This window comes from Drosophila ananassae, chromosome 3L (genome assembly GCF_017639315.1).
Source record: "Drosophila ananassae strain 14024-0371.13 chromosome 3L, ASM1763931v2, whole genome shotgun sequence".
NCBI lineage: Eukaryota > Metazoa > Arthropoda > Insecta > Diptera > Drosophilidae > Drosophila > Drosophila ananassae.
Window position 1 is genome coordinate 11355725 of NC_057929.1, and position 20431 is coordinate 11376155.

At 45.6% G+C, this 20431-nt stretch overlaps 2 protein-coding genes across 2 annotated transcripts in view; one reads left to right on the plus strand and one right to left on the minus strand.

The window, feature by feature from the left end:
- Positions 1-7581, plus strand: part of LOC6496117 — a 67280-nt gene extending 59699 nt beyond the window's left edge. Inside the window, exons 5-6 of the mRNA XM_014908148.3 lie at positions 3035-7146; positions 7252-7581. Of these exons, the coding sequence (XP_014763634.1) occupies positions 3035-4277 (1243 nt within the window). The 3' untranslated portion in view covers positions 4278-7146; positions 7252-7581. The remainder of the gene's footprint in view (positions 1-3034; positions 7147-7251) is intronic.
- Positions 7582-8397: 816 nt separating this feature from the next.
- LOC6494471 lies at positions 8398-9206 on the minus strand. Its single transcript, XM_001960231.3, has 2 exons — positions 9128-9206; positions 8398-9062 (listed from the first exon to the last, which is right to left on the minus strand). Exons 1-2 carry the CDS (start codon positions 9167-9169, stop codon positions 8502-8504), a joined length of 603 nt encoding a protein of 200 aa, XP_001960267.1. The 5' UTR covers positions 9170-9206; the 3' UTR covers positions 8398-8501.
- Positions 9207-20431: the final 11225 nt, after the last annotated feature.

Genomic DNA, 20431 nt, shown 5'->3' on the forward strand with positions numbered 1-20431 from the left:
AGCTCTCCACGTATAGTTTTTTCCAGTTTCTGACATAATTAGATGACAAATACAAAGTTTACCCTTTTTTTTTAAAGCAATTCAGAATTCTTTTCATAAATTGCAATCAAACTTTGCAGAATAGATTCCCAAGAATTCTCCCTGCAATGCACTTTATGGAAAAAAGAAAACTTCCACCTTGAATGAATTTTTTCTGCAGGATACTTTCTTGCAATGTTATTCATAAATAATCTATAATTATGTGAAATTAAAGGGACGGGAGGAGAGCTTCTCTTGTCCCTGCCATTGCTGTCACAACGCCCACTTCATTGGGGGATGGGTGCGGCAAATTAAAGGACCCGACGGGGCGTATGCGTAATTTAAAAACGTTTAAAATGTCATTAACAAATTGCGAAGCCATATTATTTGATAATGTGTCTCTGGGCCAAGTAGATTGCGTGTTTGCCGGCTAGATTACGGGTTTAAGAATGCGGGGGCGGGGTACTTGTCAACCAGGAGAGTATGTGGAGCTCAATGAACTCCGGGACGGGGACCTACGGAACAAATCAAAATCGAGTGCCTGGACTCAGTCAATGGAGCGCATATGCAGGGAGTTAGCATATATCTCGTCTCATATTTTGTTGTGGCTGAAATGTCAATCAAATGAATAGAGAGAAGAGGATTTGCGGGAGTTGAATCGACGAAAGCATTGACTGCCATTCAAAACTAAATCCAAAGCGACTGACAAACTGTTTGACAGACTGACTGATTGACTGTCCAGACAGGCTGCAGGACGGCAGGACGACTGGATAGAGGCAGTGTGAGTGAACTCTGACGCTGTAAAGTCCTGGAAATCGTGACTGAACCCTGAGCGAACATGGACAGCAAACATTTCAATCGGATTCCCAGCAATTCCAATTCAGACTCGCACACACATTTGCATATGAGTAACCCAAAAGAAGCAAACGGAACAAGGCAAACATTTATGCCTCACACACACGCACACACTTTGCACACTCCGCACACACACACACACGGCAGCCATTTCCGTTTCCGCACGTTTGACGTTGGCAAACGCAGACAAAATGGAGGAAAAAAGAAAGGCCGAAATAAAGGAGGCCCAGAGGAGGGCGACGAGAGTCAGTCAAAAACATGAAACATGCAAAATGAAGTTTGAATCGCGGGGCGAACAAACGAAAACCAAAACCAAACCCCAACCAAAATCAAAGCCAAACAGCAAAGAGGTGGATCCCAGTTGCCAAGTCCCGCAGGACTCCCATTCTGTTTGCCTTGTCACTCGCTTTTTTAGGCAGTTGCACTTTAAAGGCCCAAAGCCAACAACAGGTCGATGCGATGAGTTAAATCATCAACCTGTAGAGTCCAAAGCCCGCAAAATCCTGCAAAAAGTTTCTTACGTGGCTTTGCTCCTTCGGTGTCACGTTTTTGGGGTTTTTTTTGTGTTTGTCGCCCGCTAGCTCGCTGGCTGGGCTATTTGCATAATATTTGCACAAATAATTGAATTTATTTTTTGCTCGTGTGGCTCGGCTCGCAGCCGGCTAAACTGTTTTGGGTAAATTTCGGCTTATGTAGTATGCAGACGGAGTTTGTTTTTGGGAGTGCAGAGCCTGCAATTGAAGCTTCTTTTTCACGTAGTTACGTTAAATGTTAAACTTGCCATGAAATTGAATGTTCGAATGGTGGAAAGATAGTGCCGGAGTAGGTGAGTCCGCAAAGGAGCTATCCGCATGATAAGTGTGTCTGGCTGGGGGTGCCTGAATCAGTATTCGGGATGAAATTAAGGTTAAGGGGATTTGCAAGTAGAGATTTTCAGGACAGAGCTTTCAAATGTTGGGGTAGTGGTCGCACTTCCTTACTCAGTCCTCTTTCTGCCGTCCTCTATTGATTTAAACCAGTATTCTCCTCGGTGTGCGGTTTAATTAGCCGCCCGGCTATCTCGTCCTGGCACTCGTCCCATCTCTTATTCCCGTTCGTTTTAATTATGCAGAATACACGATGCATCAGCAGCAGCATCGGCGTTCAACTTAAATGCCAGGCAATGAAATACATGAATAACATACATAGATCCGGCAGTTCGGTCGGGAAGCCCTCCCCACACACATGACAGCGTCAGCTCCGACTTAAGCGACATGGATTTATTTTGCCTGCGTCTATTTCAACTTAATAAAAGCAGGAACAGGAACGGCGTTGGCAGGACGAATGTAGGGGAAATAAAAAGGGCAGGGCGTAGAGCGAGGAGCGGCTGGGAGGGAAGGAATTAAAGGAGCTAAAACCAGCAGCAGGAAGGACGACGGCGGCAGCTGACACAAGCTGCATGTTATTCGGGCTCCGTGGAGCGTTGTCGTAAATCCCTGCCAAGTTAAGTCAACGCGCTAAGTCGCTGACTTGGAGAAAAGGATGCAAGGATGCGAGGATGTGTGTCCCGAGTAGGGCAGTGCATTACTCGATGGATAAGATGCCAGAACCAAACCCCCACCGATCCCAGTCTCAGATGCTGCTGCTGCAGCAGTAAGTGCAACGTGGCGTATGAGCAACTCGGTGGCGAGGAGTAGCAGCGGGAGTAGGAGGTCCTGACTTGACTTGCTCCGCTGACACAAAGCGAATTTGTCGCTTTTAAGCGTTCTCAAGCAGGCAACATTTCATTTCAATACTTGCCGGCTGCATTTCATGTTAAATGAACGCATTTATTGCAGTCGCAGTTGCAGTTTCAAGGATCCCTGCTCCTGCGTCTGGATACATACTCTGGTATATCCTGCAACCAGAAAGCGCATTGATTTGATAAGTGGCCGCATTTTGTTAGTCCCTTCGGGACATTCAGTCGACTATGACGGGAGTGATGAATTCCAAATGCAGTGGCAATGGAATCGAAAATTGTTTGTCGGCACTGAGGGCGGAATTCATTAAAGTGAATGATGACCCCAAGGATTGGGATTGGGTTTTAGAAAAGTTAAGGGTATAAGTTGAGATTGGGGGAGTTACAAACAATAGAAGTATTATAGAAGCCAAGCTTATCGATCCGTTTTCTCTTTCCTTCCAGAGCCTTCGTGGACAACACCCACTTGCAGACCCTGCACCTGAACAACAATCCCCAGCTGAGCGACATCCCCATGCGCCTCTTCCAGGGAAACCCCAACATCCTGGAGGTCTACATGCAGAGCAACAGCCTGCAGACGCTCTACTCCGCCCAGTTCCCGGTGGACCAGCTCCAGAAGCTCTACCTCGGCGACAATCCGCTCCAGTGCAACTGCTCGCTTCTCTGGCTCTGGCGACTGGTTACTGGAAACTTTGAGGGAGTGGACCCTGCACTGGAGCACGCGGCCGGAGGAGCAGTGGCCGCCCTGGCCAAGGAGGCGGACTCTGGCCTGCTTGACGACGAGGAGCAGGCGGACGACGCCACCGCCGTGGCCAGCACGGACGACGGGGTAGCTGCCCTGGCCGCCTACATAGCTGACCAGCACATCGTGAACGCCCTGCACACCACCGAGCCGAGTGCCTACGAGCTGGCCACCTCCTCCTCGAACCGGAACACCGGAATCCTGCGCATGGATCGCCAGCAGATCGGCTGTGACATCTGGCGGGACAAGGTGCGCACCCGCAGGCAGTTGCTCTCGATGAGCGAGGGCGAGATCACCTGCCCCGCCCACATTGTGACGGTGGTGTGCGCGGTGATCACCTGCCTCCTGGTGGTGATGATCGGCGTGAGTGTTCTGTACTACCTGCGCTTCGTCAAGCGCCGCAGGAAGCTGCTCCACGAGCGGGGTCCCCTGAGGACGAGCAAGTCCATCATCAACGTGCACGATCGCATCCTGCAGGGCCACACTTCCGGGGGCCTGGGCATGAGCATGACTCTGGGCGGAGGCCACCACCACACCAACGGCCTGGGCATGGCCCTGAACTATCCGCACCACGCCCAGACCCTGCAGGCGCATCACCACTATCACCAGGCCACCATGCCGCTGCAGGCGCACGGAGGCGGCGTGGGACACGAGTACCAGCAGGCCACTCTGCCGCAACTGGACAAGCTGGAGCTGGAGCGCTACCTGGCCGCCCAGACCATCGCCAACGAGTACCGGGCCCTGAAGCCCTGGGAGCTGCCCGTAAAGGAGGCGGCGGACGACGAGCCGGAGCACCTCTACGAGCGGTTCGACCACTACGAGTACCCGGACACGCACACCATGACCAAGCTGAAGCAGGCAACGGCTCTCAACCACTCCACCACCTCCTCCTCCGGCGGAGGGGCCCCCTCTCCGGTGCCGAAGCCACACGTGGTCTACGTATGACGTGGCCGTGGCCAGGGAGAGAAGAGGGGTTTCCAGGTGGGCACGGATATGGAAATGGTGGGACTGAACCACACCCACCACATCCACAACAACAACAACTACAGGGGCTGCATTCAGAATGGGCAGTTCTGAGCTGGAGACGTTGGGGGCTCATCCGGAGGAAGAGGCAGGAAAAACAGGGAACGTGAGGGGCTAACCTAAGGATGGAGGAAGAATATTGCTGGGTGTATTTGGCAGAGAGATTGGACAAGTAATTGTAGCTCCAATTTCACATATTAATTCCCTCATTAGACCTAAAATAATGATGGGTTATTCAAGTCAGAAAATATTTAAACTCACAAAGCAGCTCCCCTAGAACATTATGTAAATAATTTAAAAGTTATCAAGTCGAAAGGACGAAGGTCGATCCATCTGCCAAATACACTCTGTCGGTTTAGGTTGCATTGATTTTTTTCTTTGGATTAACAAAAAGATTAGAAATGAGTCAAGTCACTCGCAACAAAGTTTAACAAGCGTCAAATGAAACAAGGGATATGTCTACGTGTATAGGAAGCATACAACTACTCTTAATGACTTACCGCATAACAGATACTACACATAAGATACGTATACTAACCGCTAGCCTAAGGAGAGTATGATTTCAAAGAAACACCTACGCTGGCCCCCAGATACCATAAGTAAGCTAAGCTGCATTCAAGTCTCACTCACTCTTTCTCTCACACTCATAGTTGCAGTGGCATTTTGCATTCGAATATCTAGATAGCGTTAGTGGGTAAGGAACTTACAAGTGAATTTAAATAATTATTAATACGAATACGGACATGTAGGAGTAGCGGGGATGAGTGTGCAAGCTAAAGGACCTTTGACTTCGACGATTTTCAAACTTTGCAGAACGTGGCCAGGGGTGGGCCGCCCCGGCAGAAAAAAAAACCAAATGGGGACCAATAGTCCAGTCCAGCCCGAAACTAACCGAAAGACCCAACTGCCGAAGGGCGATCCCTCCTCTCTGGGCCACGTTCCAAAGTTTCCTATCTGTGGAGAACAAAAACATCTCGAATGACAATATACGAAGTGGAAGTAAGCGAGAATCTAAACAAATTAACTTATAACACATACTTTAACCTAAATCTTAGTGAGCCAGAACTCAAAGTTAAAAAATAATAATATAATTTGTAAATAGCCCCACTGTACGATTGCTGTAAATAATTTATGAAATGCATTTAAAGGCATTAGTCAAATGCACAGATTATTGGTTTAAGAATAAATAATTTTGAAAAAGCAATAATTCGGAATCAAAGCTCGTTTGTTGGTGGTTTCTCGTTTGATTGTGAGTTTGATTTTGCGAATAATAATTTAATTAAAAGCGGCGAAAACAGCAACGCAAATAGCGAGCCAAACTAACCGGTATTTGCATAAAATGGCCACAGACACACAAGCTCCCACGACACACAAAAAGGCGGAAAAGCAAGTGTAAAAAATATATATTTCTGAAATAAAAGTACACACTCTGTATGTCTGTATACTAACAATAAAATAAGCAAAATCAAAAGGCAGCCGAGCAGCACTGCACGGAATGCAATTAGAAAAACACACAGAAAACATAAAACAGGACTCTGAAAATGAAATCCAAATAATAATAAAATAAAAGCGGAGTTTGTGTATAAACGGATAGGCAAGAGCAAGAGCCAGGCAGGCGTAAGTTTAAATTTAATAATAACGATATACGCAAAAATATTTAATTAAAAGATAGAAACACCCACAGCAACAGCAACAAAATGTTATTTCTTATACGAAGACTGAAGAAAATGATGAAGCGAAATAAAAAAAGAAACAAGAAATTAAAACCCAAGTCTTTCAGTTGCCAAATCCCAAATACCAAATAGCAGAGCCAAAAGTGACAACCTGGAAAATTGTGGGCCTGTTTGTAATAAATCAAGGATTTGCCTAGATGAACACTCCAGGTCCTTGAAGTCCTTTCCCCATTTGTAGCATAAAATACGACAAATGTAGGCGGACGGCAGGCGGCAGACGGCAGAACAAAAGAAATCCATGTAAAAACAAATAAAATGCTTGTACTTCCTTGCATCCTGCGAGTGGCCCCAGTGAACTGCAAAAGAAGGCATAAATCCTGCGAACAAACAGAGCCCACACCCTTGTACGGATAAGTATGTTGCCCGAAATGCCTCGGGCAGGACACCCTCAAGGACGGGCGCTAGGGGCCGGCCGAAATGTAGCTCAGTAAACCAAAGTAAGTAAAATATTTACTGGCCAGTCAATTGTGTTGAATTGTGGGTCTTCGCCAAAGCCGTTAAGTCCCTGCGAGCTACTGCACTTCTGCAAAGGAATCTTGACAGCCAGTCCGGCTCTCCTTAAGATTAACTCTCCCATGTAGTATGCTTTGATTCATTATAAATTGTATTTGTGTTTTTGTGTTAATAATATTAAGCAAAAAACGGATTTCCTAAAAATGGCAACCGATAGATGGCTGAGGCAAGGCGATGATCAAACCTCGGTTTCCGTCATACTTTACTCAGTTGCTACCCAGGCGGCGGATGCCACCACAAAGAAGTCAGGGGGTGCGGCCGGCGGCTTCATTGCCCTGATAGCGATCATGCTTATCCTGATCTGCCTCTGCATTATCTGCTTGCCGCTTCTGTGCCTGTTCGGCTGCTGTGGGATGGCCTGCAGCAGCTGCTTGGCTTGTGCTGCGTGCTGCGAGGAAGGACTCTGCTGCGGCGGCTGCGGTGAATGTGGCGAATGTGGCGAATGCGGCGACTGCGGTGGTTGTGACCCAGGAGACGATTGATTGAGGTTTTAAAGTCCTTCGAAAAGCTTACCATCACAAAGTAAACTTGGCTAGAGTACTACTGTGAGTAGGCTTTCAGATCTGCACTTGATTTACAATTTTGACTCGTTTTACACATATATAACTTTTTACTTTACCACAATAAATTGACAATGGCCGATGTTCCAGATAATCCAATGCCGGATGACTCAAGGGACACTACCATCTGGGATACCATTGAGCTTGTGTCATCGTTTGAGGCCACCACGACAGATGCACCCTTCATCATGGGCGCCTATGGCCTACTGTTCATACTACTGGTCATTGCTGCCATCGTCCTAATATGCACGCTCCTTATGATGCTCCTGACGTATCTGGGCTGCTCGACGGCCTGCCAACGCTGCCGGTACCTGAACCGCGAGTTGATGCCCTGACACCAGCGGCCATGTCGACTTTTAAAAAGAAACTAAATTATAAGTGTGATAGGAATAAACTTTCTAACGAAGTTCTGAAATTAAATTTGGATATAATTGTGTGTTGATATGTACTCTTTCCCTTGTAGAATTATAGAATGTGATTGGAAAATTGGCCTTCATAATCGCAGGCTTCGAAATATTTCCTCCTTTCCATTGATAGTCAGACAGATGTAAGCCGATTAGCCACAGCTCCGGCTGATTACCAGAGCACTCTTGCCCCTGGGCAGGAATTTTCGCACAGATTTCCCTCTTGGGGAACGGAGTGCATAAATTCCGGGCATCTGTGCAGCTGCACGAAGGAACACAAAACACTCGTCCTAGTCCAAGTCCAAGTCCAAGTCGTAAATGCACTCAGCACTTTGTCAGCTCTCAGACAGGAAATGCAGTTTCCATTTTTCTTTTATACCCGGCACTTTCCACCCACGCCAGCCATGCCAGCCACACCCCCGGAAAGTATTTCTCCAACTGTCTGCATTTTTCACTTGCCATCCATAAAAAGTATCAGTTTTAGTTTCAGTTTTAGTTCTCACATGGCAACATGGCAGAATGGCTACACGGCTAGTGTGTCTTCGTGCCAGTCTGTTGTTGTGACGTCTCAATTTTTGCCAACGCTTCCATATTCAGTTTCATAATTCTGCCCCGAAGTTTCCTCCTTTTCCGAGGCACATGACAAAGTTTTCATTGCCGCCAGAGCACAGTTTCCCTCAGCCGTTGAAGTGCATTAAACAAAGCTCTCAAACATTGTTTGAGTGCAGAAAGGACGTGTTCAAAATGTGTTACTCAAAAATGGCATTTACGGACAAAGAACTCTTTGGATTTTAAGGCTTCCCGGTAATAATTGCGTATTGTTTGAACAAGCTTTTTGTCATAAATATTTTTTATTATATACTTATCGCTTAGTTCGTACTCGTGTGAATGTTTAATTCTCTTATCAGTCTAACCTAAGGCCTTTGACCCGAGGGCCTAATCTGTGAACTTGCCCAGCCACTGGACGAAGTCCCTCAGCTTCTCCAGTCTGGGGGGGCCTCCCCGACTGAGGGTTCTCTTCCAGCGTCGCTCCACCGCAAGCCTGTCCTCGTTGTCCAGGGTATCCATGTGGCGTTTCAACTTTCTGTAGATCACCCTGTTCAGCTGGGTGGTCCGGGTCTGAACCGTCCGCTTCCATCGATCGAAGCCATTGCGCTCCAGGCAAAGGGAAATCAACTGACTCTCGATGCTGGATAGCTCCACGGGATCCCCCTTGGTGTCAGAGTCGAGATAGTCCTCCACCACGTCGTAGAAAGCGTTTAGCTTCTCCTCCGTCTTGGTTTCATTGACGGCGGTAAAGGCGTCGAATCTATCCAGGTAGCCCAGGATTATAGGGTTCTTCGAGTCCAGGACGAGCAGGTCCTCGACTACACTGTCCACCAACTCAATAGCCTGGGATACTAACTGATTGCTAATAGTGGCTATGGCCTCGTCGGATTGTTGGTATAACCTGTGGCGACTCTGATCCCCGGAGCAATAGATTACCGAGAGATACATCTTGAGAAAGATAAAATAAATGTTGCAGAAAGGATACAGGATAGTTGCTTTTTTTCCCGACTTACCATGGATAGAAACACAAAAAGCTGAATCTTAGTGTTGTTCATTGTGAACTGCTTTGCTCAAAAGCCGCCTGTCTACTGAAATAACTTTGCGCGCCGAATTAACTCGGAAGCAGCACAAAACGAGAGATAGTCTTATCTCCATTCGAAATTTCCATGCCGATTCAGAGGCGCTTGTCGGAGTGATAGAATTTATAATTATTTTATTTATAGATGACACATGACGGCACAAATCTAATGACGTTTCTTCGCGTGAAGCACCCCTTAGATAAGGGGCGGCATTAAAAGATTTACAATTCATGAATGGGACTCCACTTGTTGGGATTTCTGTTACTCAGTTCTAGACTGAACGCTTTTTATCTTTCCTCATGGCAGCTGTGATGTGAGAAATGTGTCCCAATCGGTAAAAAAAACCCAGAGCTAGACAGCAAAACTATTCATTGCGTATACGCAGCGTTGCCCCGACAATAATAGTAAAATAAAAAGTCCACTTAGTCAGCAAAGCCCCCAGGACAATGGAATGTGTGTGTATGTGAGTCTCTGTCCTGTGAAAAATGCCTGAACTAGGTCAGTGGCGGATGATGATGGAACTCGGCAGAAAACCCGGAAATAAAACGCCGATTTTTCGTATCAGAGTTTTGAAATTAAGTCCCTGATACGCCCCTGCCCCATCCAGCCACCATTTAGAGTTTTTCGAGTGGCCAACAAATCCCCAAAGCGCGCAACTGCAATTTCAACTCTGATAAGCGAAGTTTAGTGCCACTAAAGGCCTTAAAGCCAGTAAGGCCTTAAATCTCAACCGAAGCTCATATACCCTGCCAGAGATCATTCTCCTTAATGACCTTTTGCAATTGTTTTAAAACGCTTTAGTAATAAATTAATAGGTCATGGATGCATATTTATGTACAATGTGAATTTTACATTCATATGTGAATAATGGCCTCGATTAAATTCAGGGACCCTATCCATAACTTAGCCAATACATGTCTGATCGGTGAAATATATACCTTCCCGAACTTGTATTTTCGAGTACATTCATTCTCAATCAAAACCTGGCAAACGAAAGTTGGACCCATGATGGCATGAAATAGGTTCAAAATTTTAGTTATCGACTTGTTGGATATTTTGATGCAGATTGGAGGGGATTAGAACCCTAATTCATAAATGGTATTCCGTTTTTCAATCGGTAGCCAAATGGATAAAATATTCACTCAAAACTGACTCAAAAGTTCAGATTTTGGCAGAATGAAGAATATAGAAAACGATGTTCCAATTTTGAACTTTTCTTGACGGAAAAATATTCATAACTTCTTTAATACTTGAAAGATCCGCAAATGTCATACATTCCCGATCTTGGATCTTTTAGTAGCATCGTTCTGAACCAAAACCTAACAACCGAAATTTTGACCCAATTTTCGAAATTTTTCAGAGGGGTTACATCATAATTTTGGCCAAAAATAGGTTCAAAATTTTATTTATCGACTTGTTGTATATTTTGATGCAGATTGGAGAGGATTAGAACCCTGATTCATAAATGGTATTCCGTTTTTCAATCGTTTGCGAAATAGTTAAAATATTTAAAAAAAACTGAATGAAAAGTTTAGATTTTTCGGCATTGATGGATCTATCGACTTTTGAGGTGCCTTTGAAGTGAAATAGTCAAAATAGTCAAATATTGATACTCATTCCGGTGGCAATCAGGGTATCATAATCAAACTCAACCACTCCGAAACAATTACCTCCTTGGGGAATGGGAAATCCTCGTAGTCGGCGAAACAATAACCAAAAGTTTGCCCCCGGCAGGACACCCCTTCTGTTTAGCACAGCCCCCGGAACACAAGTGCTATAAATTGCCTCAACAGCGCCTGCTGCTGTTTCCTCTTTCTGATTTTGCCCCACCCATTGCTCCTTGCCACCCGGTTGCATGCAAATTTCAATAACTTGTATTCGGGTAACCCTTCCGAGCAACTGACACTGAATATCAAATATGAGTTGGAGCTAAAAATTATTTGCATACTTTCGGGGATGCTTTGCTCCAAACCAAAAACACGCAAAAGCGAAACAAAAGTGGAATAAAAAATTCAGAATATATTAACACTATATCGCACCGACGCCTTAGATTCTCTTTTAATAAAAATTACGAAAAAAAGCTAATCCTGTTTGGAAAATAAGGAGAGCTCCTTGCCTCAGGTTAGCACAAGAAATATATCTACAGAATAATTGAAAAAGTTTTAATACTTTTCCCCATTATAGTTGTATAAACCCCTCTCTTGATAGAGTATCTCCACCAGAAAAGGAAGAACCCACAGGAACTACAAGCAGACTCGCACATGTGGCGCGCTTTTGGTTTTAGCGGGGAGGCCCCAGGAGCAAAAAACAGGACCAAAAAATCCCGAGGAAGCCAGAAAAAGGGAAAAATGGAAGCGCCGCTACAAGCCCTTGTAAGGGGGTGTAAACAGCAAGAGCTAACCTTTTTTTACACCGAAACGAGTTATTTATTGCATTTGCAAATTTTACACAACATTTTGCAGTTACCTTCAGCACCATAAAATCCTCTTCCCCGACAGAAGGCGTAGCCGAAGTTTATCGCGGTAAAAATTGATTCAGTTTGTACATATTCCGGGGTATATATTCCTGGGTGGCAGACTTCTGTATAATACGAAGCTGCAAGTTCAATGAAGCCAAAAGGTGTTGGATACTCCCCGACCCCGGCTGTAAAATTGATGCGCAAATATTTTCATAAATTTGTATGCCAAAGTTTCAGGTGTCATGTTTGAAAATATCCCAGGACCAACAAAAACGCTTGAATAAAAGGAGAAAAATGTTCATCCGGAGTGGGTCCTGGAAATTTGATTTTTGTGGTGGCAATGAAATTTTGATTTTAGCCATTTTTTTCTCGTGAAAAATTGCTGCGATAATTCTGGATGGAGCTGTGAGTTTTTCGGTGCGTATATAAAGAGATTATAAAATTTCAGATTTAATTTATGGGTCTGTGAATTGCTTTGTATTTATTTTTTTCGATTCAGATAATAGGATGCGAAGTTTTGTGTAATACCTTGAAGCACTCTTGCTTTCAGCAAACCCTTTCGCCGAGCCCTCCCGCCAGCGTAACTAATTCGCATGTCCTTCCACCTGGCCACTTATCTGCGCTGAAATATGGGGGACGTCGTGCCAAATAAAGGCGACCAATAAAAAGTGTGGCCAAGATAAGCAAAGTGGCCCAGACAAAGCCCGCAAACAAGCCACAAAAAGGGCCAACCGAAACCAGGTTGCGAGTACCAGGTTGCTGCAAAAGCTAAACAAAAGCCGGGGTATGATTTAAGTTTTTTTCTTGTCTGTGCCACCTCCAAATTGATCAAGATATATAGGTATACATATTGTGTGAGGGTTTCGGGGTAACCTGGTTAAGTGCACAGTCCGGCTGTCAAGATAAGTTCCTGGTTAGCTGGTTAGGTTTTCGGCTACACTTTAAGCCCTTAATATGTAAGTCTAACTTTTGTTTAACTTTTCCGCTTTCCTGTCCTTTGACTCCTCATGTTTTTCCGGCAAGATGAATGCTTCTGCTTATCTGGTGGTCACTTTCCTCCTCCTAGGGCTCCTGTCAAACGGTGTTTTAGTGCCCAAGACAGGATACTCTTGTCCGTTCAGTGCCCTTTTATCCTGGCATCCAGGATTCCGGGCATCCCGGTGCTGAAAGCGATATGTCTGCGCTGTGGGCTGTCCTTTTTACCCTCCAGCCGGGATATCTTTCAGCCTGACAGCATCTTAACTAATATAATGCCCAATTTTCTGTGGTTTATGGCTTACAACTGTCAATGCCTCGTCCGACCATCCATCCATCCAGTCCTATCCGATCCGACTGTGGCGCTTTCTAGTCTTCAATCCATTGAAAGCTCGTTATTTAAATTGATATAAATGATATGTCCTTCGTTTTTTCTTCTCGGCCCTTGCAGCCTTTTTATGTTCTTTGTTTGGCCAGTACTTTGGCGACAGCGCCTCGGTAAGTGAATTTCAAATCAACGCTAAGTGACTTTGATTTATCATGGTGCATGAGTTATTTACCCACCTCGGCCATTATTTGAGCAATTTGCTTTTGACCAAAGTGCAAACAAAGTGTCTTGTGTCTTTGGTCTTGGGTCTTGTATCTGTGGACCCAGCTGTTGTTGGCTAGGAACCCGCATGCCCCAAACTGGCAACTGCAGGCAAACAATTAGCTCAAGTGGGGCTTCAGATTTTCAATCACTTTAACATCGGACGAACATATACTATATAGTATAGTGGTCGCCCCGCCCGCATTAAAGCCTCCTGTTTTATTGGGCAGTTTGCGCCTCTTTTAACAAATTGCAGGACATTAAGTTTTTATGTGCCACTTGGCCGTGTTTGTATGCGAGCATCTCCGGCATCTTTATTTGTATCTGTATCCGTTTAATGGCATCTGTATCCGAATAACGAAATTTCATTTGGCTCGGGCAATTAAAATGCTTCTGGCAATCGTTATTCAGATGGCTTCTAGCTGCATTTAATGGAAAAGAAAACCACCCCGCCCTCGATGTCCTGCACTTTATGACTTATGGTTTCGCTCGCTCCGGTTCGAGGTTTCCGAAACACTTTCCAGGGCCAATTAAGCGGGAGAACAGCGACAGCGGCAGCGGCGCTGTTTCTTTTTTGGCATCCTCCAAAAGTAATGTCGAAATATTAATTACTCGCCATTATTCACACGCCTACACACGCCCATGGGAGCCAGCACTCAGAGGCAGACTCAGGTGTTTCCTTGATTCTTCGGGATTTTCATGGGGTGGTTCTGTCGCTGGGTGGTGGCTCCCAACAAATGCTCCGCTATCATTCAAAAGCAGACACGGGGGATTTGTCGCCGTCTAAGCCGCGCGTTGAGTCGAGTTGAACAACTCAATGAGTGGCGGAGACCCAGTTTAAATGAAAGTGAGCTCCCGGCATGTTAATTATTTAGAAAGCATTCAGATTTATTTACCTAATACCCCAGTCTTTCTGTCTGTATGATGTGTTGTAGTTTGCGCTTTTGTTTTTCACTTTCTGTTTGTTATTTTCACTTTTTCACTCCCAGACTAGGATGGTTTGAAGTCTTCCGATTCTAGTTACTCACTTTTAGATTGGCGTCACTCCGGGGGAACCTCACCCATAACCCTTCTGAGGATTGCCACATCAAGTGACTTCTAATGATCGTCTCCACTGGAGGTCCTTGGCACAACAGTGCTCATTAAACACACGCACCCACTCCCCGGCCCGCACAATGCCCATTTGAATTGTATAAAATTTAATGAAATGCATTATCGAAAGCGATTCTGGAGGAGGGCTGCGAATCTGGGTATCTGAGGGATATGTGCACGTCCCTGAGCTGGCGAGGGTACCAGTGCTCGTTACAGGAGAACACCGCTCTGCTGATTATAATGACTGTATTTTGTGGGCTGATTACTCCGCAGAGAAAACAAGGACAATGAATCGGCAATTCGTGAGAGGGCAGGAGGGGGAAAGGATTTAAGGCGGAATTTGTGCAGACTGATTGCCGTATTATCCTGAAATATATTCCCACTTCCTGTTTACCAATTAGCTTTCTCATATTTTCGGCTAAGCTTTGAGTATTTCTCTCTGGTCGCCTCGAAAATCATTGATTGGAATCGGGAACTATTAGACACGTTTTCGAGCCAATTCCGAGGCAACATTGAAAGCCCATTCAATCCTGCAACACACACCCACGCCGCACCAACACCCACACTCTCATTCATTCATACACACATCCTCACACTCCCTCAATTCTCGATTCTCAGCATCGTGCCACACGTGGCTGCATGTCAAAGTGCAAAGTTTTGTGCCACAAAAAAAAGCTGCACAGGCGAGGGGGTGGGCGGGCCGGGCACGGGTGTAATGGCAGTCAAAAGCGCCGCTTGTCGAAGTAAAAAGAAAACAGCGAGTGGCAAGAAAAAAGTTACGTTTGCCCGACGTTGTTGTTGGCAACCCTTTTAGCTCTGGCAATTTAAACCTTGCCGCTCCAAAGTTGCCCACTTGCCACATCCTGTCGCTGCCGCCTTGTTGTCCTTGTTGTTGTGGCGGCTGTAGTTGCTGCATCCCTTCGAGGACGAGGCGGGGGCAGGGGTAAATGCGTGGCAGGCAACGCGCGGATGCACAAAGTCAACTTGCACATTAGAATGCGACGAGGGATGAGATTGAGGAAAGGACGGCCGACTAGGAGGCTAAGCCTACACTGAAATAGTGTTTGGACCTTTAGTTCCTGGTACTTCATCTGCCAATTTTCTATTCCCCTGCATCAAGTACGGCCGGACACTTCCTACAAAATAGATATCGCTCCCCGCCGACCAATCATCATCATCATCATGGGGGATAAACACAGCGGAATGATCCTGAATCCTGAATCCCGAATCCGGTTCGTTCCTGGCCCATCGTCGCCTTCATTGGCACTCAACAGCAAGGCAGCGAATTGCAATCGTAAACTTGATTGTAATAGTATAATTTTTGGCGTAAAAGCCAAACAAATAAACAAGCCGAAAGGACTAGGGGCGCCGTGCCTGGATTATCCCGCCCATATGAGTCAGTGGCTGAAGAGCTGGTCGAATTTCTTGTCCCATTTTCATGCAATTTTTATGGCTCGCCGCTACGCCTGCTACGGTTTCTTTTCTCCGTAAGATGCCAAACGAGAATCTCACTCATAATCCGCCCCAATGGACCTTCCGCAGAACCATTTACTTTCCTTGCCCAGGAATCGCCCCCTTTTTCCTTCGATTATCCTTCCCAGCAGCAGCCATCCTCGTCACGCGTGCTGAGAAAAGTTATTGTTATCCTTTTGTTTTAGTGCGCATCCTTTATACTTGTTATTATTGCCCTTCCTAGCTGGCTGGGTGGCTGGCACACTGGCGGACTAGCGGACTCACGGACTGGCCCTTTTTTCGCATTGATTCATAATACATAAATATAAATATTGCGTATACGCAGCGTTGCCTCGCCCTCGATTGCCATAAATTCTTATAAGCGTGTCGGCAGCGCAACCAGGGCGGCAAAGTCATCAATCTTTTACCATTTCACTTAGATAAAGCAAACTTGTTTGCCCGGCTCGATATTTGTGCATAAATATTAATATTGCACGGCCATTTTTATTTGTTTTCCAGCAGCCTGACCAGACAAGATCCAAGGCCCGAGTCCCCCAAGCCGAAGCTGAAGCTGAAGGCGATAAGAAGGTGCGATTAAAGTCGTACTTTATTTCACAAGAATCAATTGTTATTATTAGACAAAACAGAGTTTCTTGGCTAAGGCCTTGGCATAGATACAGGCAATTTTTCAGGATCAGGATTTCCTCATGCGTTCCGAATGTCACCCAATCCTTCCTCGTCACAGCAGCACCACCACCCGTAACCGCACCAAACCATGATGCAACAACAAACCAGGAACAGGATGGCGATGAGGGTCATACCAAGGGCGAAGTACACAGCTGGCCAATTGGTTTCGGAGTCATATGGACGGTGGAAGTCCGTGGATGCCTCGTAGTGAAGATCAGCGTAATTCCTCAAAACCTTCATGACGAGCGGAGCGGTTTCTTACAGTGTTTAGGTTAAGAGAAAACAAGTAACAATTTAGTAACAAAAAACTACGAAAAGTGTAGTTATCTTTTCAAAGGTTACGAAATAAATGACAGGGCCTACAGATGAGGCCAAGCCTGACAAAAAAATGTCAGGCCTGCTCGGTTGCCAATCAATTCCGCCCTCAAGGTATTTATCCGATCCGAGTGCCAAATGATTTCATTTAATTATCTCTCGCAGTTGGCAATGCAACTCGTCCTTTGCGCAACTTTGGCAAATAAATTCGCCCTGATTTATGTGGTTAAATAATTAGCGCCTTTTAGGAGCCATTCAACGAATTCCGGCAGCGCTCATGCGCTCATAAAAGCCCATCAATCGCCCCTTCCACTCCCGATCTCCCAGTATCCCAATCTCCCAATCGTCCAATCGCCCGATGGCGGTAATAAATTGAATGCCCCAATATTTGGAACGGGACACATTGAATTTAAATATTTGCAATTACATTTAAATGTTTGGCCATGTGTGGATTTCGATTTCGGATGCCGATTCGGCTTTGACATCGGATTGAGTCACTCAGCCACTGAGTGGGAGGTGTCTGCGAAAATATCCTTGCATTCGGCGGCTTCCTCGCCCGCAGCCGACTCTGTCTGTTCTCGCACATGCCAATAAATTTCGAGGCACAAAGTGTCAACTGGGCCGAGCCCTCCACTTATTTGCATACACATATATAAGCCATGCCCCCACTAGCGCCACCCTCCACCCTTTTCGCAATATTGTGGGGCCTTTCTTTCCGCTACTTACAACAATATTATAATGGAATCCCACTTGAAAATAGAGCAATATCCACTTGCATATGTTGCCGCGGACATTTCGAGAATGAGACGATGCTATAAATATTATTGAATTGTTCCAACCCCCGGCTGCCCCGCCTCCTGCCTCTGCGCCAGGCTCAAGTGTCCGCCCACTTTGCAACAGCAACAGCAAGAGCGGCAAGAACAGACGATGATTGCGGCAAGCGGATGTAAAAACCTTGGCAATGACAGTTTTTGGGCTCGGATCCGGACTACGTCTGTTATGCAAATGTCCTTATATATAAAAATATGTGTGCACTGTGCAGAAATCCTATTCATTTCGATCATGACTCTTTATATTTCCTACGACCTTTTTTGCTACAAAAATACACTTTTTAGAATATGGTAAGTCTGGCATTTCCATTATCGAAATACTGAACAACCTACACTGTTTTTCTCTGTGTAGTCCTTTGCCTGTGTCTGTGTGAGTAACTGTTTATATGCAAATCTTTTATTTCGCCGTTGCCTCCGTTTCATTTCTTATTTCCGTTGCATGGCCGCCGACGTTGGCTTTTTTATTTGTTCTGCATTAAATTAACATCAATAAAGTGTTGCCTCTGTGGGCCAGAGTCCCTCCCCGGCTGGACTCTTTCTTCCGGGGTGTCCTGGACGCCCTGGTGTCTTGCTGTTGCACTTGTGCGTAATTTGAAGCTAATGCCAACATGTGCTGCGATTTGTCCTGCCACTCCTTTGCCGCCACTTGTTCGACATCTTTGTCCTTAGATTCCTATTAGTCATTTGCTTATTTTCGGAGGAACACTTGCGTCTGACAGATCCGGAAAAAAAGGCATCGCAGTGGAATGCAAAAGTTATTGAAACTTCTGGACTGTGAGTTCCCTATGATTAAGTATACAATTCAGATTTCTCGGCTAGCTACTCCCCATAAATAATGCACTTAAATTCGGCAACTAAGCCCGCTCCCGGAATGCCCAAGCACACCCAACAAAGACTCTTCCAATTTCACGTCCGCCCTCGAGGAAATCCTCGGATCCGTAGATGATAGATTTCCATCGCATTCAGCGCATGTAAACATCGGCTTTTGTTAATCAAATTAAGTGCAAGTTAATGGAGGGGCACACTGCCACCCCATCCACCCACTGCCAGCCGCCCCAAATATCTTTTCACAAGAGTTATTACCTCCCATCAGGACCCTGCGCTGTTTGCACACTCGAAAATGATGAATAATAAATCGCTAATCATAAATATTGCGAAATCAGGCGAAAAAACCGAACGAGGAGAGAAATGGCTAGCAGTAGAGCTTTCACGCTAAAAAGCAAAACAATACCAAAAGCACGCATTGTTAAATTGAAAGGAAACAAATGTAAAATTTATACAGCTGCAGTGCCCAGAGAAAGCAGAGCCGGAATGCAGAATCAAAGAACCGGGGTGGCCGTGGCAGCCACATTATCGAACCCTGAAGTGGTGGGATTTGAATGTGGGGGCAGCTTCCTATGGAAGCAGGGATATGATTAATTTTCTGTAATCGAATTGATTGGATTAGTGTTGAGAGGACAGGCTTTGGGCTGTGATACATGGCGGAGGATAAGAACTTTTTAAAGTGGCAAGGATATGATACAGTTGGCATTATTTGTTTGCCCTTTAAGGACCGTTTAGTGTCCCTAATCAGCCCAGAATGTTATCTGACCACAATTACGCCCCGGCCCTGCCCTCCGGCCTTGCCGCAGTAATTAGCGTTTGAGGAAAATCAATACAATCTGAGCTGGAACAATCAACAAGCGCAGGCCGAAACGAGTCCGAATCACAATCCGGACCAAGTTACGTGTTGCGGGCCACAAATGCCAAATTGTCCAAAGGGTAATCAAGGCGAGAGCGAGTGGCCAAGTAGAAAAATCAAAATCTACCAGTCGTCCAGCTGCCAAGTCTCCCATGGAAAGGGCACTGGGAGAAACGCATTTGCGCAGTATTATCTTTAACTCTCTAGTATGTTAAGACTGTACCTAATTTTCCTCCCAGTGTAAAATCCGTACAAAAGCCAAGTGCTGGTAGTTGGCTGATTACAGTTACCCAAAAACGCTTGGCTGGCCAACGGCGAACGGCGAACAGTTAACCGTCGTCACTGACCAGATCGCATTGAGCAGTAACAGTTAAAGTAACGGTAACGGTTACGGTAAAGGTAAATCTGCGGTCTTACCAAAAAGTATCCGCAGCACTCCGGTACTGCCGATACGAAAGACAAAAGAAAAGTGCATTTAATTAAATTTCCTGTGCGAGGGCGGGAGTGCGGCAGAAAGCATTGCCTACTTAGTGGGGCGAGGATGCAAGCAGGCAAGGAGCAGGAACTGTTGCACATGCAGCCGCAAAATGTTGGCTGCTGCTGACATCGCCAGAAAGCAGCCGCCAACCACCGCCGACCGGGGAGCCGCTGGGAGCCACTCGGAGCCACTGCTGCACAAATAGCGCAAATAGCAATAACATCAGCTACATCTACGGCCGGGGACAAGAACAACTAAACCCAAACAATTTGCAGCATCTTGCCAAGAAACACACTCGAACACACACCCTGAAAACACAAACTAGGAGTGTAAGCAATGTCCTGCCAAACCGGATATCGAATAGGATAGACTCTGAACTGGGACTTACAGGAGTGACTTGAAAAGATTCTAGTTCATTTTTAGATTTTATATGATATTTTTAGACTTCTAAATCCTTTAAAAAATAGAATTTGTAAAAAGAAATTTCAAATTATTTCAAAATCTAGTCAAAAACCAAACTTTTCCAGTTAGGGTATTGTGAGAAACTGCTGTTCGAGGATAGCAAAATGGCTCTGCGAATTGTTGCCACATTCAGCGGAAATGCAAGCTGTGTCGGCTATATGCTGTAGTCCTTGCCGATGCTTCTGCTGCTGCTGCTCCTATTCCTGCTCCGCCCGAACC